Below are 27,105 nucleotides of genomic sequence, written 5' to 3' on the forward strand. Positions count from 1 at the left end.
GGAATAAATTCATTTCAGTAAAAAGTACTGAGTGCAGGCCCTACCTAGGTCAGGTCTCTGGGGGGTGGGGTCCACGATGAATTGTGGCACAGACCGTTATAGTTTTCCCCCATTGATGACCAAAGCATAACTGCTATAGGTCTGAGCTGTCTAATATGGTATCCACCACCCATGTGTGGTTATTGAATAGTACTTGAAATGTGAAATGTAGGTCGTATAGCTGAGAAATTGAATTTTAAATTTACTTAATTTTAATTAAAATTTAAATATAAAAATCAAATCTATACTGTTTCAGTTACTGGAAAATACTCAAATATGTTTGATTCCCATATACAATCCAGGTATGTGAATTTACTTTTTCAATGGTACTTTTTATAAAATCCAAATAAACATCCACTATTTCTGATGAAAAGTTAACATCCAAATCAAGATGTGCTGTTGGGTGTAAACTACATACCATATTTCAAAGACCTAGCATGAAAAAAAAAAACCCACTAATTTTTATACTGATTAAATATTTTAACTGTATTGGGTTAAACATATTGTTAAAATTATTTTCACCTGTTTCTTTTTACTTTTTTAAATTTGGCTACCGGAAAATTTAAATGACTCATGTGGCTCACATCATATTTCTATCGGACAGCACTTGCAAAGCTGGAGATCCTTCTGATATTCCTCCTTCCAGCTCCTCCTGCATGTCTTGCATCCTTGGAAGAAGCTGCTAGAATCCTCATTCAGGCTGCGGTGGGGTGGGGAGGTAGATTAGGAGTTAAGCGTTGGACATATTAAGGTAGAGATGCCTTTGACCTTGCCAGTCAGAGTGTGGTTTACACAGCAGCAGCCTTACCTGGAGCTCATCAGCAATGCAGAGTCTCAGGCCCACCCCTGCCCTACTAAATCAGAATCTGCGTTTTAACAAGATCCCCACGTGATTTGTTTGCACATTAAAGTTTGAGAAGCAGTTGCCAATTTGATAGCCAAGTGGAGATACGGGTGGCAGTTCTCTGATTGCTTTTCTTTGCTCAGCAACTTAGGAAGAAAGGTCAAGGTTGAGAGTAAGGCTGTGAAGAAGGTGTTAGAGTTTTGCAAAGATTGGAGCAAGTGCAGAGTCATTATCTGGGATGAGAATGTTAATAGGAATGGAGCAGGAAAACCTAAGTCTTCCTGAGCTGAAAGTGAGATCAGTCAGCGCCTTACATGTTTTTCTCCTCCCTTTCAGTTATGTAGGTGCAGAGCTGGGGTTTTGCCTCCTGAGTACCGTAGGCAGAGAGGGGCAAAGAGTGAGGAGTGATTCTAATGGGGGCCTAAGCTGGTTAAGGAGGGAAGGGAGGCTGAGAGGGACAAAGGAAAGGGCGTAAGGTGCATAGATTGTCAACCCTGGTGTGAATCAACATGGACTTGTTGGAATCAGCGTTGTTGGGCTGGAGAGGCAGATGGTGGTGAGAGTGAGGGGTGCTTGAAATTGAGACTCTGGAGCAGGTCCAGTTATTGGTAGTGAGAGTTTCTAACGCAGCCATTATCTTGGGCTGGGAATAAGATAAGAAGAAATGGGTGCTGGCTTTTTTTGTGTGTGTGTGTGGAAAGAATGGAGTTGTTTAGACAAATGGAAGTGAAATAGGACAAAGGGCTTCTTGTCCAGGAGGTAGCTGCAAACGATGGGACTCCCCTAACAGGTCGGCAGGACTAAGAGGCCAAGTCCATGGCAGCAGAGGGCAAGATATGAGGGCACACAGCTGGGACCTGGGCCTCCTGAGCGACAGCAAATGCATCCACCCAGGTCCTGTTTAGCCTTCCACATGCAACCACATCGCGGACCAAACTGCGGACCAAACTGAGGTTGTGTTAATCACTCAATCACTAGGCTTCTAGCTCACCACTAACAATGATAATTGACAGTTTTTACTATGTCCCAAGCTTTTGAAAACTGCTATTTTTAGTCTTTACCACACTATATTATTACCTCCCATTTGAAAAGGATACCAAGGCTCAGAGAAGTTAAGTAATGTACCCAACGTCACAGAGCCACTAAAGTGATTTCAACAGAACCCAAGTGTCATGCGGGGCGGCCTGCGAGGTCTCTGCTCCCGCTCCCCACATAAGAACGCAGGATGTGGTGAGGCCAAACAGGAACACCCACGGAGCCATAGGTAGGGAAGTCATATCACTATGGTCTCACTGGAGGCTGGGTTTACATGACGTGCGACCTGCTGTCCGCTTTGCTGCCAACCGACTGACTCTCCTCCACTCTCCTTCAGTCTCCACCTCTTTCCTCGACTTCCCTCCATAGCCGCAGTAGTTATATTAGTGGCCAATGGCTCAATGGTTATAGCTGACGGCCAACCAGCCACAGCTGACGGCTATCCAATCATAATTGATGGCCATTTACTACCTGAGCCAGCACCTTTCTATGTGAGGCCAAGAGCCTGGAAACTGCTTTCTGGGGCTCTGTCCCCACACTCCAGCCCTACAGGGTCTCGCCTCACAATCTACGCGACAAGCGTCTTCCGCGAGGGGCCCTGTGCGAGGAGCCTGGAGGAGAATGCAATATTCTGGACACAGCCAGACTCTCGGCACAGCCAGCGTTTTTCAGGGCACCACCAGTACTTCTGGGCACAGCCAGGGTTTCTCAGGGCACTGCCACTCTCTCTGGGCATAGCCAGAATTCCTGGACTCAGCCAGGGCCCTCTGGGCACTGCCATTCTCTGGGCACAGCCAGACTTCCTGGACACAGCCAGGGCTCTCAGGGCACTGCCACTCTCTCTGGGGCTCTCAGGGTACTGTGCTGGAACAACAGTGGCTCACAGTCAAGGTGCTTACATATTCTCGATGGCGGCCAGTCAAGACACAAAAGCAAACATCCGCCAGTTCCACTACATGGTGGTATGTTCCCAAACAAACAGTTAAGCGGTCCATTAAATTAGGGATAGAAGGCAATTCCCCATAGTCCATAGTCATTCGCCAGGGCTGTCCTGGGGGTGAGGGACGACCTTGACCTCACCCTCAGTTCCCACGGAGGACTCAGCAAGCCTTTCCTCCTGGGACTACAAGTCCTACATCCGGGCTGCCTCAGCAAGCACTTCCCAGCCCACAGGGCCGCAACAACCTTCGCTTTCTGCTTGTTGGGGAACCATCCATGTCTTCCCATCCTTCCACGGGGGTCCAGCTCTCAGGCAGCTGCTCCTCCTGGTCTTCCTGCAACTGAGTGTTCACACGCACAAACTGCTCCACCACCCTTCGGAGAGCTTTGGCCGACACCGTATCCTGCTCGCTGCGCCATTTGTCGTGTGGGAGATCCTGTTCACAGCGCCATTTGTCGTGCGGGGTGGCCTGCGGGGTCTCTGGTCCCGCTCCCCACATAAGAACGCAGGATATGGCTAGGCCAAACAGGAACACCCACGGAGCCATAGGTAGGGGAGTCATACCACTATATTCTCTCTGGCGGCTGGGTTGGAGACACAGGAACCAGGAGCAACACAATTCTCAACCCTCACTGTGCCGCTTGCAGGCTCAGCCACCATCTTCTTGCTAGCTCCCATTTTTCTGCTAGCCTAGCCACGGCAGTTATATTAGTGCCCAATGGCTCACTGGTTACAGCTGACGGCCAACTAGCCACAGCTGATGGCCATTTGATCACAGTCGATGGCCATTTACTACCTGAGCCAGCACCTTTCTATGTGAGGCCGAGAGCCTGGAAACTGCTTTCTGGGGCTCTGTCCCCACACGATGTCTACCTAGCACCAAAGCTGGCCGATAGTCAGAGTCACTTGGGGGCATTTGTTTTAGCCTCCTCTGAAGATTCTGATTCAGGGGCCTATAAAGAAGTATCCCTGCGAGAATCTCCAAGTTTTCAAAAGCCCTTCAGGTGATTCTGATGGTCAGGGGAGACCGGAAAGCATCTCTCTACACCCTAGTTGCAGCTCTGTACCTATCAAGCCGGTTCCTGGCCCAGCCTTCCCCAAAGGGCAACAAACACTTTCTCGCATGAAGGAGGAGCTCTCGTCCAACCCACTTCCAGTTCTATCTAGCTGGGTAGAGTCATGAACGAAATCCCCTCATGCCATTTTCAGTGTTTTGCACATAGATGATTTCATCTGAGGATGTAGAGGGAAGAGCAGTATGCGTGGACCCATTAGCAGTCACGCACCGCTTAATGACTGCGATACGACCTGAGAAACTGTGTCAGTGATTTCATCATGGTGTGAACATCACAGAGTGCGCTTGCATAAATATAGATGGCGTAGCCTGCCTACTGCTCCTAGACTACAAGCCTGTGCAGCACGTCACTGTACAAGACAACACGAGATAAATCACGCACAAGAGAAAATGATGCATTCAAGACACTCGGCAAGCACGAGATGGATGAGATGGCTGCCGGCCTAACACCACATACTGTTTTACAATATACTCTAAAATAGTGATAAAAAGAATAGCAGGGTGTCATGCAGGGTGTCATGTGGGGTCTCCTGTCCTGCTCCCCACATAAGAACGCAGGACATGGTGAGGCCAAAAAGGAACACCCACGGAGCCATAGGTAGGGGAGTCACACCACTATATTCTTACTGGTGGCTGAGTTGAAGACACAGGAAGCAGGAGCCACACTGTTCGCAACCCTCACTGCGCCGCTTGCAGGCTCAGCCACCATCTTCTCGCTAGCCCCCATTTGCAGCTAGCGTAGCCACGGCAGTTATATTAGTGGCCAATGGCTCACTGGTTACAGCTGACGGCCAACTAGCCACAGCTGATGGCCATGCAATCACAGTTGATGGCCATTTACTACCTGAGCCAGCACCTTTCCACGTGAGGCCGAGAGCCTGGAAACTGCACTCCCGGGTCTGTCCCCACACATAGTAAATACGTAAACCAGTAGCATAGTTATCCACTGTCATTATCAAGTGTTATATAGCACAGAATTGTGTGTGCTGTACTGTTATACGGCAGGCAGCAGGAGGTTTGTTGACACCGGCATCACCACAAACACGTGAGTCATGCATTGCACGACAGCGTTAGGAAAGCACGTCACTAGGCTGTAGGGATTTCCAGCTCCATTCTAATCTCCTGGGACCACAGCCTGCACGGTCCATCCTTAACCAAAACATCAAAACATCTTTATGTGGCACATGACTGTACAGATAAAGAGATGGGCCTCGGGCTCATGGCCATTCAGTGGCAAAGCTGGGACGAATCCTCACGCCTGGGACATCCAAATACATGATTCTTTCTACTCTCTATTTGTTGATGAAAGTTTATTATCCATAAACTAATGTGTATGGATAATCAGGCTAATTTTTAGGGAAAAAAGCTCTAACTCCCCCTCACCCCCAAGATATCTGTCACTAGTGCCTGAGAGCCTTGTGCTGATTTCAGTTTAGAACATTAGAGTTCCCTCAATTCAACAGCTGGGGCAGGGCTGTGCTGGGGCCTGGGGATGAATGAGACTTTGTCCTTGCTCTCTAGTGGGAGGAGAAAGAGCCATGTTTACCCCAGGCTGGGTTAAAGGCTGCAATTCAGTCAATACAAAGTGCTCTGAAAAAAGACAACTTCTTAGAGAAAGTTAGTGATAAACAAAAAGACCTCTCTTGGGTGGGGTAATTCTGAGCTCTCAGTAATCGGGCACACTGCAGGAGGAATTCGTAGGGTGATTAGTGGGGCCCTAGGACTACCGCCAGCCTGGCAGCAGAGAAAGTTCTCTGGGTCCACCAATTCAGTTCCGTTTTCCCACCTACTCCCTCTGCTTTCACCTGGGCTCAGGGGAACCACTCCAGGGACCCACCCTTCCAATTTCCATCCATCTTCTCTCATCAATCACTGAATTTTGGCTACTTCTTCCCTAGAATAAACATCAGCCTGATCCCTTTCATTACCCCCACTTTCCTCCCAGGGCAGGGTTGCCAGAAAAATACAAGACACCCAGTTACATCTAAACTTCAGATAAGCAACAAATACTTTTTTAGTATAAGTATTCCCTAATATTGTGTGGGACAGTGGGACATACTTATACAAAAAATTATTTGTTTGAAGTTCAAATTTAACTGGTTGTGGACAAAAAAAAGGGGGTTCTGTGGAAAATAACCTCACAGGGTGATCTGATTATAAATTCCAAACGGGGCAGGTCATGGTAGGGAGTCACACCCCAGGTATGTAACTTCTTCAGTGGGAGGTTTTAAGCCAGCTCTATCCATTATTGCTGTCCATGCAGGTTAACACAATTTTGAAATACCAGAGGTCATACCCATTGAAGGGGGTATTAACCCTCAAGAGAGCACGTAATCTTGTTCACTGTCCTGTAATCCAATACCTGCCTTGGTTTCTCCAACCTTTCTTATGTCCCCTCCTTAATTTCAAATGCATAGAAGAAGCTGCAAACTGTTATTCTCCATAGCATTTGAGATCTTGTTCCTTGGCATTTGTTGCCAATTTGGCTCGAGTAAACTCTTATACAACTTCTCTACAGGTTTGAACATTTCTTATGTTGACATGATTGTCCTGCATCTTTATTTGCTGAAGCTGGCAACCGTGTGCCAGTATCCCTGCCAAGCCTCACCCTATCCTCCCAGCCTCCCTCTAGATGGCCTGTTGGCAGTCTCGTGTTGTCTCCCCATTGCTCTTGGGGTAAAAGTCTCAATTCCTGGCCCCTGCCTCTTTGCCCAGTCCCATTTCTTACCACTCCCACCTCAGTCCACCTGCCCAATCCTAGATTGCTGGGACAACAGGCCCTAAGCCCTTTGCTTCAGATGCTGTGCCCTCTACCTGGAGAAACTTCCCTGTCCCTCTAGTGGTGAGGATTCCTAAACACCGAAGAACACTTGAATCAGGTGTTACTGCCCCTAAAGATCCTTCCATAAAACACAACCACCCCGTGTTGGGTTAGGAGCTTGGTCCTCTGAGATCCCACAGAACCAAATGAACACTTCTTTACCCCAGCACTTGTCAAACCGACAATATTGTAATTATCTGGTCTGTTACCCTTAGACGAGTTTCTTGAGGACAGGGTCTGTGGCTTTCAGTGTTGTCACCTTTAGAACCAGAAATTCCTGCTGCTTGGCACACAGAAGAAGCTTAGTTAACAATCTGCTAAGAGTCTTACAGATAAGGCCCTTGTTCCTTTTATTCAGTTGTGGACAAAAAAGGGAGCACATACCAAACCTGCCAAGCGCAGGGGAGGCCTGCACTGTGGGCCTTACAAACTCAGAGACCGAAAACAGCCACATAGGATGGTCGGAAGATAAAAATTCCTAACTGAGAGTGGGTCATGGTGGGTAGTCATGTCCTAGGCCTGTAGCTTCTTTGACAGAAGTCAATCTTTACCTTAAGTGAGACTGTCTATTGCCTTTTTGCATCTAAGATAACATGCCTTTAAAATTTAGAGTAATCTCCCTTTCCAGACCCCTCAGGGCACAACCACCACCACAGCACAGACCACAGAACCCCTCATTGTTACCTGGTTCTCCCCCCATACCACCTACATGGGCTGTAAATGTTAACTATCCTATACTGACTATTGTAAAAGAAGCGTCTCTCCGTTTTACTTTTTATCCAATCCCAGAGATTCCCCCAGGTTACTTTCTCCCACTCCCTTAATCTATCACCAATAGATCTCAGACAACCTTCCTATGTCTTCTGCTTTTATTCTAATGTGTAAAATGAGCTGCAAGCCCAGCATTATCTGGAGCATTTTCTCAATCCATTGAGATTTTGCCTCCCAGCAATTGTCATCAGTTTAGCTCAAATAAACTCATAAAAATTCTCTACAGGTTTGGACGTTTCTTACATCAACACAGTGATAAAAAGAGGTCAAGAGAAGGAGACGTCATTTATTGAATGCCTATTGTAAACTGTCACTCTGGGTCGGTGTTTTAGATTCTTTTTAGGATTATAATCTTGATTCCATGATCAGAAAAATGGGCTCAGGAGAAAGCTCGTGCAGCAAGGCTTGTGTGGGGCTTGTCTGTGTGTGTCCCCACATTCCACTTTCCCAGGGGGCAGATGTGATTGCTGGCTGGAAAATGAATCTCTTTGGAGGCCACTCTTGCAGTTCTAGAAAGGGGAAAGTACTTTCTGGAGAAGGGGCTCAAATGTAGAGAGCATTAAGGGACATCAGGAGATCTGGCCAGATTCTGCAAGGCTTGGAAATTCACCCTGGACTCTATTCCGTGATCAAGGGAGAGACTGAAATTGAGCAGAGCTGTACTTGCCCCTCAAGCTCTTGCTGTGGTCTCACGCTTTGGGAGGGGACTTCCTAAAATGAGGCCTTCCGCCCCAAGGAACTGAACTTACATTGAAGGGTTGGGGTGGCTGAGGGAGTTAGCCTGCCATGATGTCCACCATCATGATGGACTTACATTATATCTATCTATATGAATAAACATACAGTGTGTGTGTGTGTGTGTGTGTGTGTGTGTGTGTGTGGTGTGGGGGGGAGGCAATTTTAAAAACATTTGTTTTGATTGGTCTGAAATACACAATCTAAGTGGCAACTTTGCTTACTTGCTTACTATGCTTACTCGTAAGCACATTGCTTTCACTTATACTTAGTATGCAAATGAGCTTCCAGTAAATCCAAGGACTCCTCCTTCCTAAGTCTTACTCTCTTAAAGAGGGGGACTGGCCACAGGAGATAACGGCAGGAAAAGTGCTTCGTGATGGGTTTGGAGTCAGGAATTGCTCAGGTTGTCTTGGGTGTCTAGCTATGTTCGTTTCTAACGTTGTTTAGTCAAGACAATCCTTGTCCATTTAAAATGGAAAAGCATCAATAGGCTGTGAAAGACATTTAGGAGTACTGTTGACCTGTAGCTATTAGCACGAGATAAGCACCTTAACTAAAGCTGTTCCTCTACCAGCAGCAGCCTTGCTGTAATGGAAAAAACATGGACTTTGGCACCATACAAACTGGGCAATGTTTCAAAACTTCCCAGAACCCATTTCCTCATCTGTAGGCTGTAAGCTTCTTCCTTTTGTGGCTGTGACAGTTGAGATGATGGGTTCAAAGCCCCCAGCGCAAATTGTGCACTGATAATAGTCACTGATAATCTGCATCTCATTTCAGGACTTCTGATTCATAGCTGCTCCCCGGTTGAAGCAGCTTCAAGCAGGAAATGTCCTAGCCCCCAGGACAGCAATTCTAAGTTTCACCTCTAAGTTTGGATGTTTGAAATTTGAAACTTAAAAAGGCATTTAGCTTAAAAGCATAGAATTGTCAAGGATGTTCATCTTGGACTTATGCCTAATAATGAAAAAATGGGAAACTATTTGAAAATCATCCAGTAGGAAATTGATTTATTAAATCAGCATAGCAATGGGATAGAATACTTCGAGGCATTAAAATTGTGCTTTTGAATAATATTTAGTGACAAGAAAGTGTTCATGATAAAATATTAAGGAAAAGCAATAAAACTTATCATACGATGACTCCACTTTAGAAAAACAAAATACGTAAAGGCAAAGAAGCACCAAAAGCAAGCGCTTCCCGCTGGGAGTCAGGAGGGGGTGGAAAGAAGTGCTTTTCTTCCTGTATTTGTGTGTTTTCTGTTTTCATCAATGGTCACATAACTCCTTTAAATCCGAAAATACTAGTAGTAATTCGTCGGGGCCTCAGGGCAGACGCGGCTGGGACCTGGGCGGACCCCAGCGCCCCCTGGCGGTCCCCCGAGGCCCCGCCCCACAGGAACGGCGCGACGGGGCGGGGCGCGGAGCCCCAGCCCAGCCCAGGCCCGCGCGCGGTTCCGGACTCGCGACGCCTGGAGGCCGGGAGCGCACCTTCTGCAACGGCCAGGCAAGCCAGGGGCCTGGGGCCTGGGGCCTGGGGCCGGGGCCGGCGGGATTTGGGGACTGCGCGTCGGCGGGGACTAAGCTGGGGCTGGGGCGGCGCTGGGCCGGGGTCCAAAACTTTCTCGGAGTGCGCGGCGGGCGGGCCCGCTGCCGACCCGGGAGCTGGCGCTCGAACGGGGACCCATCGCCCTCTCGGTTGGAGTTTCGCTTGCCCTGTGCCCCCGGGGCGGACGAGTGTCGCCTCTTTATCCTTGGGAGTCGAGCGGCTAGTTGTGGGCACCGGGCGGGGATGCCAGGGTCTGAGGGTGTCATGTGCCCCTCTTTCTGGCGCGTGTCTGTCGCAGGGCGTGTCCACAGGGCCAGTTCCGGGGTGGCCAGCTGTGCGTGGAGTGAGGGCTCTCATGGCCCTCAGCGGGTGGGAGGGAGGGCCCAGCCCCCTCCTCAGGTTGCCCCTGGACGCCCGGGTGGCAGCCTGGTGTAGACAAGTGAAGGAATATTTGAGTGCGGAGGGGAATGCGGAGCCCTAGCTCGGGGCAGGGTAGAAGCAGCGAGCAGCCTTCCCCCTCTCCCAGCGCAGAAAAGTAGCCGCGTCTGTCGCTGTGGCTGTGCCTCAGCTTGCCTGCTTCCTGCCTCGGCCCTCAGTCTGGGTTCCGAAAGCTACAGGGGAAGTACCGTCCTCCTCCTGGCCTCCTTGGGCCTGGAGAATGGGGAAGGGGAAAGGGGTACACCAGTGGAGACGGGGGAAGCAGCCAGGGGACAGCGGGGGAGCAAGCAGGGGAAGAATGCTGGGAGGCTTAGTCACTTCTTGTCGTCTGGGCGGGGCGGTGGGTGGGAGGCTGTCTGTCCTCCCGGGGCCCACTGTGGCCTCCGTGGGACAAGTGATGGTAGGCCTGGGAGCCCGGGTCAGAGCCGCATGTCATGGAAGGTCCCTCAGGTGTCCAGTTCTCTGGGGCTCTGAAATATTCATCTCCCTGGTGAGCTTTGGTTTCAAAGCTGGCGCCTTTGGTCTGGCCAGTGGTGGCATGGGGAGCCAGGTGCTTCCCTGGGGCTGCTTTGCTAGGACAAGGGGAAGCCATGCTTCCTTCTCCCTGGTCTGCTCTCCCAGTCTCCACAGTCCTGAGGACCCAGAGACCCAATTTGTAACTCAGGAAAAAGGGCTGGGAGCACACAGTGTGGAGGGCCCTGGCTTCCTCTGTCTTCTTGTGGCACCATCTCAGGGCCTCACTTGTAAAAATGGGCACATCAGAGAGGTAATGATGGGGTTATACCTTAAATACGGGGAGAACCTCCTGTCATGAGCGGAGGTAATGGCCACCTCAGCGCAGCCTCCTCCCATGGGAATACACACACACCTCAGAGCACTGCCACCCCCCAAACTTCTTACCCTGGGCCCTTCAGGAAGAGCAGAAACCCCACAGAAGGGACATACACTTGTGTGTTTTTAGACGGCTGCCCTGGGAAGGCCAGAGAGTGGAAGGCCTCTGCCACGTAACAATAAAGCCCTGAGGTGGGCATTCTGGCGTCTTCTGTTGGAAACGCCATGGAGGGATGGCCTTGATACAGTCTGCCAACCCTAAGATTCTGGAATTCTAGGCCAAAACCTAGGTCTGGTGTGTGTAGAAATGCTATCCAGAAGTACTCAATGCACCGGTCAGGTAGAAAGATAAGAATGAGTCCTTATTTTTGTAATGATTTGTATTTCCTCCTATCACATGAAGCCAATGTCAGAGGGTGCCAGCTTCCTGGTTCAGTGCTAGCTGGCGATGTCACCCAGCCCCTGGCAGTAAGGAGATTATAATAGCAGCTGTAGGGGAGGGGGAGAAGAGGAAGGACCCTTGGCGAGGATGCTGGCATTGAGCTGACTCTCCTGGCAGTGAGGGGGCATAACTGGTACGTAACGTGACCACTCTGAGGGGCTGGGTGTAAGGACGGGGGTTTTAAGATATGAGAGGTTAGTCAATAATCAGATAGAACATACTTGAAAGTTGCTAAGACAGTAAATCTTAAAAGTTCTTGTCACAAGAAAAATAATTTGTAACTTTGTATGGTGACACATGGTAGCTAGACTTAGCTGTGGCAATCATTTTGCAGTGTATACAAATATCGAATCATTATGTGGTACACCTGAAACTAATATAATGTTATATTTCAATTATCCTCAATTAAAAATAAAGATATGAGGAGTTAGGGCATGAATCATCTTTAGGGTTGGGTCTATCTTTAAAAAAAGGTGGCCTGGTTAGTATCCCACGAGATATTAATTGGGTGTGCTTCGATAAAATGTTTCAGGCTTAAGGAAGTTTGAAGGAACACCGGGTGAAAGTTGACCAGGATTGCTCACTGCAGGCCTTCTCAGAGGCCTCATGTGCCACTGTGCCTTGTGAATTTCCAAAGGGGGATATGGATTATTTTTCAGACCGATCTGTTTTCAGAGCTCAGGCAGTGTGCTTTCGAGCGGTCCGGAAATGTCTGGCTTGGTGATTCTAGCTCTCTGCTCTCTGGTTCCGGTAAAGGACCCCTCCCCCTCGCCCCCATGTGGGCTGATGTGGGGGAAAAGGAGACCAAGGGAGGTCATTTGCCTGGATTCTCACAACTAGTTGGTGGTAGAGTTAGAATTTGACCCCGGTGGAGGGGAGGCGGCGCCTCATTTTCTTTTCTAGGGCTGCTCTGTTTCTCTGGGGGGTCTGGGGTGAGTGAGCCCCTCGGAGATGCTGGCCACAGGGTCCAGAGGACAAGATGGGGGCAGTTTGGGAAGAGAGGGCGTTATGGCCACTCCCATGCCCAGAACATGTCACAGGCCTCTGCCTCTGTGGACGGTCGTCCAGCCCTGTAAACGTGACTTCAGTGTAGATTCCTTAAGAAGTAGGTCATTCTGCCCTGAAGCCTCCTGTGGAGTTGGCGTGGACTTGACCTTTTGGTTCCGTGGACTCATTTATGGCTGAGGAAACTGAGTCCAGGGAGGTGACGTGGCCTCCCTGACTCACACAGTGGCGTTGGGACCAGGGCCAGGACAAGAACAAGCTCCCTGCCCCCTAACACAGGGCCCCGGCCTAGACTGACGTTCCACCAGGGACAGGGACCGGTTAGCAACAGCAAAGGTCTTTCTACCTCGGTCCGCCCTGAGTGCTGGCCTAGTCCACACGGGTGGGGGTGTCTCAGGGGCTTCTGCTCCAGGGAGGTGTAAAAGCAAAGGATGTGAACTTTAAAATCAGACATGAGATCTCGGTTCAAACCCATCTCTGCTGTTCTGCTGCGGGCCCTTAGATCGGTTTTTCCCTGAGTTTCAGTTTTGTCATCTAGAATGGGGATGAGAACATGCATCTCATAATCTCACAGGGCCATTGTGACGCTCCTGTGTGCCTTAGTCCCTGGTAAGTGGCTCTCTTCCTTCCCGGCCTGCTTAGTGCCTCCCTTTTTCCTTATGTGCAGTCCCAGGCCATTCTGACGACCGACTGGCCTGAGCCTCTGGATCACGCACACTGAAGTCCAGTTCTGCCCCGAGGAGGTGCAGGAGCTGTAGCTGCCTGCGTCTTCCCTGCTCTCCGGGCGGCCTTCCCTTCCTTGGACATGGGAGCCATCCCTGTCAGTGTCTGATTGCAGAGAGGCCGCCCTGGCCAGCGACCGGGGACTGGGAGGGAAGTCACGGGCTGGCAGTCTTATCTGTTTCTGAGCAGGAGGGCACAGAGAACTGGGGGAATGGGTGGTGTGTTCTGGCTCCGCCTCGGTGGTGTGTGTGCTTGCTTCTGTTTCTCAGAGTTCTCAGACAGTGGGCAGGGCTGGGAATGAAGTTCCAAACCCATGACCCAGAGGGCTTGTCATGGGCTGGGGCAGGAACTTGCTTGGCTCTGGGGTTTCCTTGTCTGTCAAGTGACTGGATGATTTCTAGAGTCCATTCCAGCTCTGATGTTTCAATTTTTAGATCTGCTCAGTGTCATCCTATTAATCCCAGGGGCCGGGTGGACAGAAGCGTACATTGATTCTGGGCCCCTCGGTCCGTGTGTGTCAGGCCTGGTGACTTGCACAGACACGCCTGGGTCTATCTTTTTAATCCTCTGCCCTGGTGGCTATGTCTGGGGTAGGAGGGTGAAGTGTTTTCTTGGTGGGGAGGGGACAACGGGGAGAGTTGGGGAAGGTAAAGGAAGAGGGAGGTAAAGAGACTGTCATCAGAGACCTGGTCACAGAGGGCCCGGGGCTGCACTCCCGCGCCTGCTGGGTGGAGTTTCCTGAGATGCACACGCTGAGCTATTCTTTCCATTCTGACTCTGGGCACCCATTCCTGGCAGGGAGGAGGGCATGCTGCCTGGACCAGTCAGCTGCTTCTTTCCGCCCCTCCCCCCAACACACACCCCCTCTTGCTGTAACCCCAGAAGCTCAGGACTTTCTGCAGATTCCAGAGTCTTAAGCCTTCGGATGCACCAGGGGAGCCTGAGCCTGGACCTCAGCTGGCTGGGGGCACGTGGCCACCCTTCCAGGGGAAGGAGATGGGTGCTTCCTCTCGGCTGCATCTGAAAACCTTGATGGCCAGCAAGCCTTGCGTTTGAGCACACCCACTTCTGCTGTTGTGATGGCTGTGTCTGGGGGTCCTGCCGGACAAAGGAGAGGTTCTGGCTCCTTCCTGATGAGGGACTGAGGCCGTGAGAGACGGAAGCAAACTTGGATCTGTAATGTGGCAAGGATGGGCAGAGCCTGAATGTCTTCACAGCAGGCAGTGTGAAGAAGAAAGTGCTAGTGATTCAAGCTGCCTGCAAGTGGAACAGCCTTGCTCCCTGTCACTGGAGTGTGTCCAGTAGAAGCTGAATGCCCACTGTGTTTTAGGAAAATTCCAGCTTCCAGTGGGGAACCTTACATGTCCTTTTCAGCCCCTAGAGACTGTGAGCCCCCCAGTAGCTACCAGCCGAACCTAGATGACCTGATTCCTGGTTTCTAGTCTTTGGGCATGAATCATCCTCTGGATCCTTTCCCTCCTCTTGCTCCTCCTTCTCTTTCGACTCTTCATTCTTCTCCAGCTCCCACCTTTAGTCATAGCCGAAAGTAAACACTGACCACTTCCCCCTTTCCCCACATCCTAGGCAGATGCCAGCCCCAACTCTCATTCCTAGCTGACGCTTTGAGGAGGACGAAGTGGCCGTGGCTGTCACATAGGTCGGGCAGCAGCCAGGGAGCAGGCGTAGAAGCTGCCAACGCTGGCAGCCCTGGGCCCGAGGCTCCCGCCTGTCTGGCATTGCTCAGAGGTGAGTGAGGCCGAGCTCAGCCACTCCCCTGACTGCCTGGACACTCTCCGTCTCCTGTGCCCAGGCCTCTACACCAGAGATCTGGGATGTAGTCCCAGCCCAGGCCCAGCTTTGTGACCGAGGACAGGTCACTCTGCCTCCCTGCACTGTGGCTCTCTGGTTGGTAAAGCCGGGGGTTGATTGGCCTTAACTGAGCGAGTTTCCTTTCAGCTCTTACATTCAAGAATCTCTATCTCTGGCAGCCCTGTTCTGGCGGTAGCACAGGGTTTGGGAACCGGCGGGTCATGGAGGGGCTGAATGGTTCAGCATCCGCTTGCTGTGTAAGCCTTGCATTGTCATTAGAGTGCCTTAGACGGGAAGCCGTGAGAAGCGATGACACGGTTCCGAAAGAGGGATCTGAGCGGGGTTTAAGAGCAGGGGCTTTGGGGTCAGTCCTGGCGCTCACGTCTTGCTTGACTTCCTCGCACTCTAGCTAAGGAACCATGGGCAAGTGACTACATTCTTCTAAGTCACTGTTTCTTCATTTGTAAATAGGAATAGCAACATTATGTACTTTGTTGGGCTATTGTGCGTATTTAATGAAAGAATAACTAAAAATAGTCAACTGTTTATCAAGGGTCAGACACCATTCTAAGTGCTCTCTATGTGTATTTTCTCATTTAATTTTTACCACTCTGGAGGGCACTATTGTAGTGTGAAACCCATTTTCCAGGTGGAGAAACTGAGGTATAGTGAAGTGAAATGGTCAGTGCCAGTCTCTGGTGAGCATGGCTTGGTGGCTGAGGCACCAGAGAACTGGGCTGTGACCTTCTGTGTTCCCGGATCTACTGGTGAATCCCTCTGAAACCAAAAGAGGCAAAGGCGGGGGTGGGGGTAGGAAGGGAAGAGGGAGTCCTTGTGAGTCAGCAGCCTGCTGCACTAGACCGGAACCCTGAAGTCCCAGGGGCCCATCTAAGGCTGGCATTGCTCTCCCTGATTTCCCCTGGGGTCTGGGGAGGGACCTGTTTTTCTGGCTTGGCTTCGAGGAAGGAAGGAGGGGCAGCTGGTTGGCCAGGCAAGAGGCAGGCATAAGTCCCGGGATCCCAGTCTGTTAAGAGCTGGAAATGAGCTCAGAGATCACCTGGTCCACTCAGCCCATTTCAGAGGTGCATCCCGTGGAGGCAATATGACCGGGCCCTGGTGACACTGTTTGGTGACTCAGCTGGAGATTCTGACCATAGGGACTTTCTTGGGCCGTGTTCAGCCTGTTAACCAGTGTTAACCAACCACCACCAACTGGACGGTGGCCGGCAGATGGGTCTGGGGTGCTGAGATGATGGTAATGATGACAGGTACCCCGACTCCAGAGGTGACCTGCACATCCCTCTTCCTGCAAACAGGCCACCCTTCTCTTGGTGGAGTTAAAAGGGGTTTTTTGGAGGGGGTGGCTAGAGGGGTATGGGGCGAAAGAGCCTCTTGCCTCAGAGAAAGAGACTCTATTTTTTATTCTTTCTTCCTTTTTTAAAAGTCTGTTAAGGAGATTCACATATTGTAACTACTTATGAATATTTTCCTACCCTTCCATAAACCTGAAACATTTTCAAAAAAATGTCTGTTGCTTAAACTCACAACACTCAGTTTTCAGTTTTCCCAGGTCCTCTTCACCCCCTATTTCCTTAGGTCACTGCAGGCCTTCACCACGACCCCTCGTTTGCTGTGTTACACCCTCAGTGTCAGGGCCGATTTTCTCATTTCTGACCTGACACGCTCTTGCTGTTCTGGTCCGTTTGCTCTGGGAAGATGGAGAACAGCTTTCCTCAAAATAACCCGTTTAGAGACCTGGCCTGTTACTCAATCTGTCCTCCCCGCCCCTCCCTGCCACCTTCCCCTCTGAATTATCCCAGTTGTCGTAAGAGGGAAGAGATAAGACAATCCTTTATCTGATCCCTGAACTGTGCGGTGTGTCCTAAAAAGAGAAGCGGGTTCTTCCTTTTTTCCAGCAGAGGCTCTGAGGCTGTCTGCTGACCTGGATTTGGGGGTGCTTCCTCCCTGTGGGACCCTAAAGGTCTGGCCCTTGGGAGATGCTCTAGGGAGAGCCGGTGGCCCTGTGAAGGGGCCCAGACTCTGTCAGGGCTTGTCCCTAATAGGGGCCTTCCCAGGATCTCCTTAGCTCTTCCTAAGCCCCTGTGTCCATCACCTCAGAGAACACCAGGCCCCGAGGACACCTGTACGGCACAAGGGGCACACGTACCTGGGACGCTGAAGGCCTTGATTCTGGTTCTAGTTCTGTGATTCTGGGGAATCGCCTCACTGCTCTGGGCCTTGGTTCCCTCATCCTTTGGGGGCCGTAAAACCTGGAGGTCCCTTCCATCTGTCCTGTTCTCTTCCTTGGCCCCCAGCTGTCCCTGCTGTGGGGCTCTTCCTACAGCAGGAAAGGTACTCACTGGACCTCATGGCAGGACTCCTCAGTGCTCTCTCTTCCCTGTGAGTCACTGCCCCTAGGGGGACCGGGCAGGAATCACAGATACCAGATAACCCGGGGTTCAAAACGTGTGTCTTCCCCTCCCAGGGGGCTTTGGGGCCCTGCGAGCACGACCCACTCCCTGCCAGGCCATGAAGAATGCAGTGGCAGCCATAGGTGGCCACAGGCCCGTGTGACATGCCTAGGCTGTTACTTAAAGGAACCAGAAAGTCCTGTCTCGGCCCGCATTGTGTGTGGCCTCCCAGTCCTGGTGGCCCGCCCCGCGTACCCACTTCCCTAGGATTCAGGCGTCCTCTGACTCAGCTTGCCAGGTCCTCAGCCCCTCAGCCCTCCCGCTCCAGGGCGAGCTTGTCCTCGGCCTCCTCCCCCAGCCTCCACTCCGGGCCTTGGCTCCTCCCAGGCCTGCCCTCCTGCTGGCTGGGAGGGGGGGGGCTGGTCCCAGCTGGCTCGGGGCCTCACCAGGCTTTGCTGGGCCATCGGGCTTCTTCCCTGCTCACTAGGAGTCTTTCTTAAATGAGCGCAGGGGCGTTCCCCGGCCCCTGCTCCTGGTCTCTCACCCACTGATGCCCGGTCACCCCTCTGGGCTCCTGCACTGCATCACGCCCCCCTTTCCAATGGCGGGTGAGGAGGGCTGTGGACCGAAAGCTGGTGTGAAGGGCAGGGGGCGCAGTGGGGACGGGTAGGATGGCTGTGGGCAGAGAAGGACACACCATGATTGAGAGAAAATATGAAGGTCCCCTTCCACGGAGGCAGCCTGGACTGGGCTGAGTAAGCTGGGCGCGGGCACTCATGACTGCTTGTCTTATCTCCCATTTCAGGTCCCGGCAGCTGGGGTCTCCCCTCAGCCCTTGAGTGGCCATGTCCAACCCCAGCGCCCCACCTCCATATGAGGACCGCAACCCCCTGTACCCTGGCCCTCCTCCCCAGGGGGGCTATGGGCAGCCGTCTGTCCTGCCTGGTGGGTACCCTGCCTACCCTGCCTACCCACAGCCTGGCTTCGGTCATCCTGGTGGCTACCCACAGCCTATGCCCCCCATCCATCCAATGCCCATGAACTACGGTGAGTCCCTGAAGGGTGGCTGGTGGGGGGTGGGATGGGGGTGGCTTGGGGGGGGGAGGGTGGGAAGAGGAACACTTGCAGCACCTGAGGCCACCTCCTTTCCTTCCTTTTTTCATCTCTCCATTTCCCGCCTGTTACCTCCCCACTTTTCCCCTCAGCACCTAGCCCCCCCGGACCACCTGTTGGCGCCTTTATTCCGCAGGGAGACTGAGTCCATAACACACCCCAGAACTTACACGTCACAGGAGCCAGTGGCTGAATGGAGTAACTCGTTACTTGGGAGTGGTTACCTTAGAGGCCCTCGCTCAGCAGGCAGCTGCCGCCCCCTCCGACGCGCTCTTTCTTTGGAACCTAAACCCCTTTTCTTTCTTTTAACTCCGTGCTGACAAATCCTCATCCTTTAAGGTAACATCTGCTTTTTGCAAACATCCACAAGTCATTTGGATGTTTAGTAAACGCCACGGCAAGTACATGCTCTGTTTGGTCAGAAATGAGATGAGATGAGAAAGCAGTTCCCAAGGAGGCATTCAAGGAAGGTCTTGAGGCCCTGCAGCCTGGAGCCCTGCAGCGCGGCCACGCTCGTCTGCTCTGCTCTAAGCTCCTCAGTCACGGCTCAGGGCCGGCCTCGTCCTCTGACCGTGTGCCCGACATGTCTGTATTCCCTGAGTCCTCATGTTGGCCTGGCGTACATCATGGTCTGTACATCTTCTCCGCCCTCCACACACATGCTGTGTTTCTGCCTTTTACTCCTTCCGTCCCTGAGTCCCCTGCTCCGACCTCACCCCAGCTCCTCTGGCTGATGCTCCAAGCTCTGCACCTGCCTGGCTTCCTCACTGGACTGAGACCTGCTGGCGCAGGCCCCAGAGCAGCCGGGTGTGGGCCGGGCACCCTTACCCTCAGTGCGTGCATGCTGATGGGATGGCTTTAACCGAAGCCCCTTTGTGACGGGGCACGTGGCTCCATGTGTTGCCCAGGCCAGCTCTGCCTCACTGCGGGCATCGAGAGGACCTGGCTTGGGCAAGGAGTTCAAATTATAACACTTGTCTTTTGGCTGAAGATACCCGAGACTTTGCGATAATGTCCCAGAGGCTTTGGGATTGAGGCCCCATGTTCCAGGTTCCCAGTTGGTCATATGTGATCTGTCCCCAGGCCCAGGCTATGACGGGGAGGAGAGAGCAGTGAGTGACAACTTCGGGCATGGAGAGTGGGATGACGTGAAAGTCCGACACAGCTTCATCCGAAAGGTGAGACCCAGGCTGGGCGGCAGGTGTGCCTGGGCCCCTCGGGCTGTGGGAACAGCGGTGTGAGGGGCCCTGTTAGCCCCAGGGTACTCATTCCCATAGGAATATGCTGCCGCCTGCCAGGTTTTCTCTAGCCCCGTGCTGTTCTGACTCCAGTTCCCTAACCTTTTGCTCCTCTTTCCGTGACCTGGTTTGGGGTAGGGGGCAGATTCAATCCCGGAAAATCTCAGCAGGCTCCGCAAAGTATTCTGCCCTCCCCAAACTTCTTTCTTGTGTTCGACTGTAAACAACTCAAAGCCAGAAATGATCACGCTGGTTTGTAGCCCCGCCTCCCTCCCTCAGCTCATGTCTGCACGGCGCCCTGCTCAGTGTAGATCGACACCTAGCAGATGGCAGCCTGAATCGCTACAAATGTGGAGGCCACACGTGGCCGTTCCGTGAGGCAGGGGAAGCAAGCAGTAAACTGAGGCTGGATGTCAGACAGGGAGGCGGGTGGGTCAGGCTCCGTGCTGGGCCTGGCCTCTCGGTGGAAACAAAGAGTAGGTCCTTCCAAATGGAGGAGGAGCCCCTCTTGAGCCCTGACAGACAGCGGGGAAGGGTGACAGGAGAAGGGTGACGGTGTAGGATCTTTGGGGCCTCATGGTCTCGGGGCTGGCTGCTGCCTGGGGAGGGGCCGGGTGGTGGTGACGCGTGTGTGTTCCAGGTTTACACCATCATCTCCATCCAGCTGCTCATCACAGTGGCCATCATCGCCATCTTCACCTTCGTGTGAGTCTCTCAGCCTCCCCGCCCGTCACCCGCTCTGGGGTCCTGGGTCCGCGGTGCTGGGGCACCTGCCAGGGCTGGGGTGGGGTGGGCAAGCAGAGTTGGAGGCGGGGGTGGGGGAGTGGGGGGATGGCTGTGACTCCTCCCTTGTCCCCCCTGCTCCACAGGCATCCCGTCGGGGAGTTTGTGCGGAGAAACCAGGCTATCTACTATGCTTCCTAGTGAGTGTCCGCGCCCTGCCCTGCTGGGCGCCGAGACGACGGGCGGGGATCACAGGCTTTCTGAGAGGGGCCCTCCAGGTTGCCACCCGAGTTGGGAAGCGTGGGTGTGTGCCACCCAGTGAGGAGTAACAGCAGCACAGAGCCCTGAGAGTACGGGTGGGGAACTGGTGGCAACACGCAGACAGCTAAATGGTCCCCAGGTTCTGTTAGCCTCTCTGCTGTGGTCACCTCACCCTTCTTCCTGGCCCAATCCCGTTACAGAGGTTCTCAGTGCCCTTGGCTGACGTGGTCTTGTCCTGCTGGGTAGCTGCCCCTTAGACTTGCAGACGGCTCTGTGGGCCCGTGAGTGCTGCCAGGCCGGGCCAGGGGGCCAAGCAGCGCATTGGGCCTGCGGACCACTTCCTGTCTCTTTCTCCCCAGCGCTGTCTTCCTGGTTACCTACTTGACCCTTGCCTGCTGCGAGGGCCCCAGGTGAGTCCCAGAATCTTAGACAGGGAGAAGGGATGGCAGGGGTCAGGTGTGGGGCCAAATAGTTTGGGAAGAAAGGGGATTCCTTAGCGCAGCTGAATGGACACTTACAAGCAGTAATGAGATGACAGCATTTTCAGCCTGTGTGGGATCTAGTTAACCAGTAGTTATTATTCCTAAAGCAACCCTGCAAGATATGTAGCATTTTAACCATCTAAAAAATAGGAAGAACCCAAGGCTCAGAGAGGCTGAGGAACTTTCTCGTAGTCACACAGATAGGGTAAGAGCTGCAAACGAATCCAGGTCTTTGTGGCTCCATAGCCCCGGTCTGTCCTATTGCCCCATGTTGTCCCTGCATAGAACACCTGAGCAGCTACCAAAGGCCAAGCCAGCCTCCCCTCCCCCAAGTCAAGGCCTAATCTCTAGGCACACAAGCCAAGAACTTCCTTCTGCTAAAGGAGTCTGAAACCTGGCTGGCCCCAAGTCCCTTACTCGTGGTTTCTTTCCCTTCAGACGCCGTTTCCCATGGAACATCATCCTGCTGACTGTCTTTGTAAGTCTAGAAGGGTGGAGGGGGTAGTGGAGCTGGTGTGAGGGAGGGTGGTCTCAGGGAAGGGATGGGAATGCCGCTGTAGAAGCTGCCTCTGGCTCTCTCGCCCACCTTATCCTGACCCCTGCCGTGGTCTCAGGGGCTGCCTCTTTCCTCCTCAGTCACATTCACCCCCAGTTGTAGCGCCCCACCATGGCCATGCCCCTCTTAAGTGTTTCACTCTTGTCTCTCCTTCCCTTAGACGCTTGCCATGGGCTATATGACTGGCGCCATTTCCAGGTACATTCAGGGACAAACTACCATGACCTTGGGAAGTGTGTGTTACGGGGGAGTGGGGCAGCCCTGGGCGGGCAGTCATCTGCAGGGGGGATCCTGGGCGGGATGCTTCCAGAAGTGGTGGTTTCGAAGTCAGTCAGACATGGCTTATGCCTTGGCCTCTCGTAACCCCTTCCCTCAGCTTTTATGAAACCAATGCCGTCATCATTGCAATGATCATCACTGCTGTGGTGTCCATTTCCGTCACCATCTTCTGCTTCCAGACCAAGGTGAGGCCATCCCACCCCCCTTTCTTGTACAGACCTGGCCCTTAAGGCTCGGCACTTGAGCGGGCCTGGGAAGGCCAGACCCCTACACTGGGGCTTTCCCTTCGATACTCTAATCCCCTTCCCTTTATAGCTGCACCAAGACTGCTTCCTGTGTCTGCCCTTAGAATGTCACTGTCACTCCTATGTCCCCCAGGGGGCAGCACTGGGGCTCCCTGGTTGGGGGAGGCAGGGCCAGTCTGGTGGGGCTGCTAGTTGTGGCATTCATCTGACAGGTGCCACCTTTCTCCTTCCTGGCAGGTGGACTTCACCTCATGCACAGGCCTCTTCTGTGTCCTGGGAATTGTGATGATGGTGACTGGGATTGTCAGTGCCATTGTGCTGGCCTTCAAATATGTGAGTGTCCTGGGAGAGCAGGGGTCAGCGAACCCAGTGCTCAGAGAATACCTTCTGTATAACGAGTGTAGCAGGCCCTCACGCCTCCGGGCAGGCTCTGACTTCCAGAACCTCTCGACTGGCCAGCAAAGGCACCAGTGCCGAGGCCCCACCTTTGGGTTAGCGGATAGGACCCTCTTTAGCGACAGAAGGCCCTGGGAGCCATAGCACCTGAGGCCTTGGACAGTGTCACGGAATTCCTATGGAAGTAAGAAGGGAGATCTCACCGCTGAGACTAGGAGCTAGGAGGCAGACGGAGAGGAACCCAGAGGAGTAAGACGGGCTGGGTGGAAGGAAGCTTAGGAATCACATCCAACGCCTCTTTTATCCTAGTTGGCTGGGGGAGAGCATGAGGCCTTAGGCTGAGCAGAGCCTCATGGCGGGGAGGGGAGAACAGTGCTGGAAGCGGAAGCATATGAACAGAAGGGCTAGCCGTGCCCTCTGGACAGCAGGGATGCCCTGGGCGTGCCGTCTGATTCTGATTTCATCAGGGTGGCTGGTGTTCCCTCCTGGTCCTCTTCTTTAATCTGTCCCTCCCAGGCTGGGCTGCAAGATCCACTCTCCTGAAGGTGGACCATGGCTGGGGGTGATGGGCTCTTCAACCAGTACATGCCGGGGTCCGCCCCGCCCGGAGCTGTAATTCCACCACCTTTTTTCCAGAAATACAGTAGACACCTCTGTAGCTTAACTCACTTTGGAAATTTTTTTTTATGTGGCCATTGGAGGATGGCCTGTGTTTACTCTGCCCAGTATGTTACCATTCTCTAGGATCTGGAAGGCAGTTAGTCCTTTCATGCAGGTAGCTTCCTGGATCTCCCCACTTGGATGCCAGAACCCCGGGGGAAGCTGGTCCTGAGGGCCTGCCTTGGTGCATGCTTTGCTAAGATTTCTAACACCATCCCTGTTCTCTCTCCCCAGATTTACTGGGTCCATATGGTCTACGCTGCTCTGGGGGCCATTTGCTTCACCTTGGTGAGTAAGGCCCTACGCCCTCTGGGAAGGGGAGCTGAGAGGGTGGAGAAGAGGAGCTAAATGGATGGAGCATGAATTTAGGCTGCTTGGGGGGCAGGGAGTGCGGTCACAACTACCCTTCCTTCTCCCCACTGTCAAGAGGGTCCTCTGCTTATCTGGGCATTTCCGCCTTCTCTTGCTCACACCACCTGCTCCAGAACACTCAGCAGGCCATACTGTGGACGGGGTGTGTCTCTCCCTTTCTGGCCTGGGAACTTCTTGAGGGTAGACACCATGTGTCGTGTCCCCTAAGCACACTGCATGGCACAGGCTCTGGGGACAGATCTGCTGACGGGAAACGAGCTTGGGCCCTGTGCCCGCGGTCCTCACTCAGCCTTCCCTCTCCCGCAGTTCCTGGCCTACGACACGCAGCTGGTCCTGGGGAACCGGAAGCACACCATCAGCCCGGAGGACTACATCACGGGCGCCCTGCAGATCTACACAGACATCGTCTACATCTTCACCTTCGTGCTGCAGCTGGTGGGGAGTCGCGATTAAGGAGCACCCCCAGTTCTGCTCCACCCTGAGGGCTGGGCCCTGTGATCGGGGTCTGGGCCCCAGACCCCTATCCTTCCCCTCAGTTTCCTTTCTGTCCTGGGGTGGGTGGCCTCTGGCTTTGGATGTGCAAGTGCCACCTGGTGAGGCTGGAGGAACTGGGGACTAACTCTTGCCCATGGTGGACTTAGCAGGTACTAGGCCGAAGATGTGCCTTCTACCTCCACCCACTATGTGGCTCCAAATTCTTAACAGCTGGGGTCAGCTGGGGTCAGCTAAAAGGGAAGGAGGCAGAAATGACCTCAAGGTGATGAGGTTTCCCCTCCCACCTCTGCCGTAGACTCTGGGCTAGGGAGCTGGAGGCGTTTCCTCCACCAGAGCCGGAGAGCTCTGTCCCCAGCCTCCGGGACTCATAAGCCATTACCCTGTATTCCTTTGGCAAACCTTGGCGCTTCCTGACTCAGGAAGATTGAAGAGATCTGTGCCCATGGGTCCCCCTAGATTCAACCCCTCTTCTTTTGATGGCATGTATATACTGTTTATGTGGGTGAGGGGGGAGGAAGAAGAGCAAGCAAAGTCCAGCACGGGCCAATACTGAGCTGCATCTCCCCTGGGCTTCCTCCTGGCGGCGGCGGCAGCAGAGACAGCAGGTCCACGGCTATCTGGGCCCCATTCTCCAAAGCTGCCTAGGGCCTCCTGGGGAATTCTGGGATCTCTGGTCAGAGGGATCTCTTGCTCCCTGTGCTCAGGCTGCTCAAAGCAGAAAGTGAGGGGCACAGGTCAGGAGAGGGGGTGGTTACATCCAGGAAGTAACCAGGATGAAGAGACTGGGCTAGAGGCAGGGAAAATGCCTCGGGGTCCCCTGCCTGGTCTGAGAGATGGAAGCCTACTATGGCACCCATGGAAGCTTCGGCGTTCTTCTGCTAACCTTGGGGAGGGCCCTGAGAGGAAGGAGACTTCCTCTCTCAGTTTGTTCTTAACACTTACTGGTGAATTTTATACTGGAACCCCATTCCTCCAGCCAGCTACTGCTTTCCTGTGGCTCTAAGTGCCTTAAGCTGGAAGGGGGAAGAGGGAGAGGGGTCACTCTATCGGGTGGGGAGGAAACCAAGTCAGCCCAAGGGTATAATTAGGATTCCCTAGTAAGTCCTCAGTCCTGAGTATATCACACAAAAGGATGTAACTAGAAATGTAATAAAGTTTTATGTTTAGAAGTTAAAACCCTGTTTGGCTCTGTTTGCTTCCCTTTAAGGTGTCAGCTCTGGGAGTATCAGTTCGGCTCTCCGCACAGCATCCACTGCCTACCTTTGCATTCTGGCTTGCCATCTTCCACCTTTTCTAGGATAACCAAATACACTTTGCCGCAGTGCTTCCTGGTGATGATGCAACAGGCGGGTGAAAGCTCAACCTGCGTTACTGGGTCTGGCAGGGACTGCTCACAGCAGCAGCACGTGACCTTTTCTGCATCATGGACACTTTACAAAACCTCTTCCCCACAAAGCTGTATGTGTACACACCCTCTCACGGTTGGAGTGGGAGAGATGGACTGCAGGTGCATGATTAAAACCCCTCGCCTTAGAAATCACTAGTCCAAAACCTCTTACAAACAAGTAAACCGAGGCCCAGAGAGGTGGAGTCATTTGGACTCAGCCATGAGTAGTGTTTTTTTCCTTCCACTCCCTCAATGCCCTCTTTGATTCTTTTTATTATTTGTTCAAAGCTGAGAGACACCCCACCCTCCTGGCCAGCAACTCTGAGGCTTGGTCCCCAGGGTCTGAGCCTAGGCTTGTTGCTTAAGTCTCTGTGGTTTCCTCAACCATCAAGCCAGGTACACTGAATACGTCAGTGAGAGGCAGCACTCGGGAGTAACCAACCCCGCCCTCTGCCCCTCCCGTCCCAAGGGACTGACAAACCCAGTCCTGGTGCCTTTCCACTCAAACACTCAATAACTTTATTTGCCTTTGGCTGGTTTCTCAGGCTGGAGGGGAGGGTAGGGGAAAGGATGAGGGCTGGCAGCAGCCTGGGCTTCATGCGCCCCCTGGTGGACCTCAGAGGCAAGGACCAGAATTGCAGCCAAACCCAGAGGACTTGACAGTCTGGAGGCCAGTCAATACAGTCTAGGGGAGGGCTGCAGCGTTCCTCAGGTCTGCACCCCGGACCCAGCTTCAGGAGACCGGGCATGATGGGAGGAGGCCCTGAACCTCTGGCTCTCATACTCGCCCGTGTTGGATGCCCGCATGTTCTGCCGAGCCTTCATCTGCTTCAAACGGTTCTTGTCCACTTCCCGCTTGGTGAGGATGAAGAGAAGGATACCACAGGGGAAGCCGATGGCCCTAGGGGTGGGGAGATGTGCACCGGGTTTGGGGAGGGACCACGCCTGAGCCAGAAGAGCTGCGGGGAAGCTCATTCCAACTTCACTGAGTTCATGAACACTGCAATACCTCTTGTGTCTATCAGCCTTCGCGCTGGCGGCTGGAGGGCCCCATGAAATTCAGATCCTGCTGCTGCCCTGCTTAAAACTCCGTAACAGCTCTCCATCACTTCCCGGACAAGTCCAAACTCCTAGGCATGGCACAAAAGGCCCAATGTGGTTGGGTCTCTGCCCACTTCTTCATTCCTTTCACCTGTAGCCTGACACCTTTCAACATGAGCCCTGCAATTCTGCTGCACAGCCTGTGCATGAGTCTCCAGACGGCCCATCCTCTCCCTCTCCAAGTCTTGGCAAAAGTTCCCTCTGCCTAAACTGCCCCAATCTCTCTCCCAGACTCCCCTTCTGAGTAACCGCTACTTAGGAGGCACCTTAGTGTGGGGAAAAGGGCATGGAGTCACAAGACCTGGTGAGAATCCCAGCTCTGAGCCT

At 53.0% G+C, this 27,105-nt stretch overlaps 2 protein-coding genes across 6 annotated transcripts in view; one reads left to right on the plus strand and one right to left on the minus strand.

The window, feature by feature from the left end:
- PNKD (PNKD metallo-beta-lactamase domain containing) overlaps positions 1-27,105 on the minus strand; it is a 60,592-nt gene that overhangs the window by 31,873 nt on the left and 1,614 nt on the right. The window contains exon 3 of one of the 2 annotated variants that reach the window (XM_033112606.1): positions 26,169-26,578. The exons of the other annotated variant lie outside the window; for it this stretch is intronic. Within the exon in view, the coding sequence (XP_032968497.1) occupies positions 26,386-26,578 (193 nt within the window). The 3' untranslated portion in view covers positions 26,169-26,385. Of the gene's footprint in view, positions 1-26,168; positions 26,579-27,105 lie in introns of those variants that run through there. 2 annotated transcript variants of the gene reach the window in all.
- On the plus strand, positions 9,635-25,029 carry TMBIM1 (transmembrane BAX inhibitor motif containing 1). Of its 4 annotated transcripts, none has more exons than XM_033112608.1 (12): positions 9,635-9,769; positions 18,276-18,517; positions 19,667-19,761; positions 20,462-20,526; positions 20,691-20,744; positions 21,165-21,215; positions 21,726-21,765; positions 22,004-22,041; positions 22,220-22,307; positions 22,605-22,700; positions 23,658-23,711; positions 24,102-24,248. In XM_033112608.1, the coding sequence occupies exons 2-12, from the start codon at positions 18,316-18,318 to the stop codon at positions 24,246-24,248; spliced, it is 930 nt and encodes a 309-aa protein (XP_032968499.1). In that variant the 5' UTR covers positions 9,635-9,769; positions 18,276-18,315. The 4 variants fall into 4 exon arrangements, with proteins under 4 accessions (XP_032968499.1, XP_032968501.1, XP_032968500.1 ...); XM_033112610.1 differs by lacking the exon at positions 9,635-9,769 and adding an exon at positions 10,717-10,739; XM_033112609.1 differs by lacking the exon at positions 9,635-9,769 and adding an exon at positions 14,835-14,996.

This window comes from Rhinolophus ferrumequinum, chromosome 8, assembly GCF_004115265.2.
Source record: "Rhinolophus ferrumequinum isolate MPI-CBG mRhiFer1 chromosome 8, mRhiFer1_v1.p, whole genome shotgun sequence".
Classification (NCBI taxonomy): domain Eukaryota; kingdom Metazoa; phylum Chordata; class Mammalia; order Chiroptera; family Rhinolophidae; genus Rhinolophus; species Rhinolophus ferrumequinum.

Bases quoted from the DNA above. Each gene is read 5' to 3' on its own strand.
- TMBIM1 (XM_033112608.1), top strand. From the start codon at position 18,316: ATGTCCAACCCCAGCGCCCCACCTCCATATGAGGACCGCAACCCCCTG. The intron at 20,745-21,164 runs GTGAGTGTCCGC...CTTTCTCCCCAG, and splicing joins GCTATCTACTATGCTTCCTA to CGCTGTCTTCCTGGTTACCT. The intron at 22,308-22,604 runs GTGAGGCCATCC...CCTTCCTGGCAG, and splicing joins TCTTCTGCTTCCAGACCAAG to GTGGACTTCACCTCATGCAC.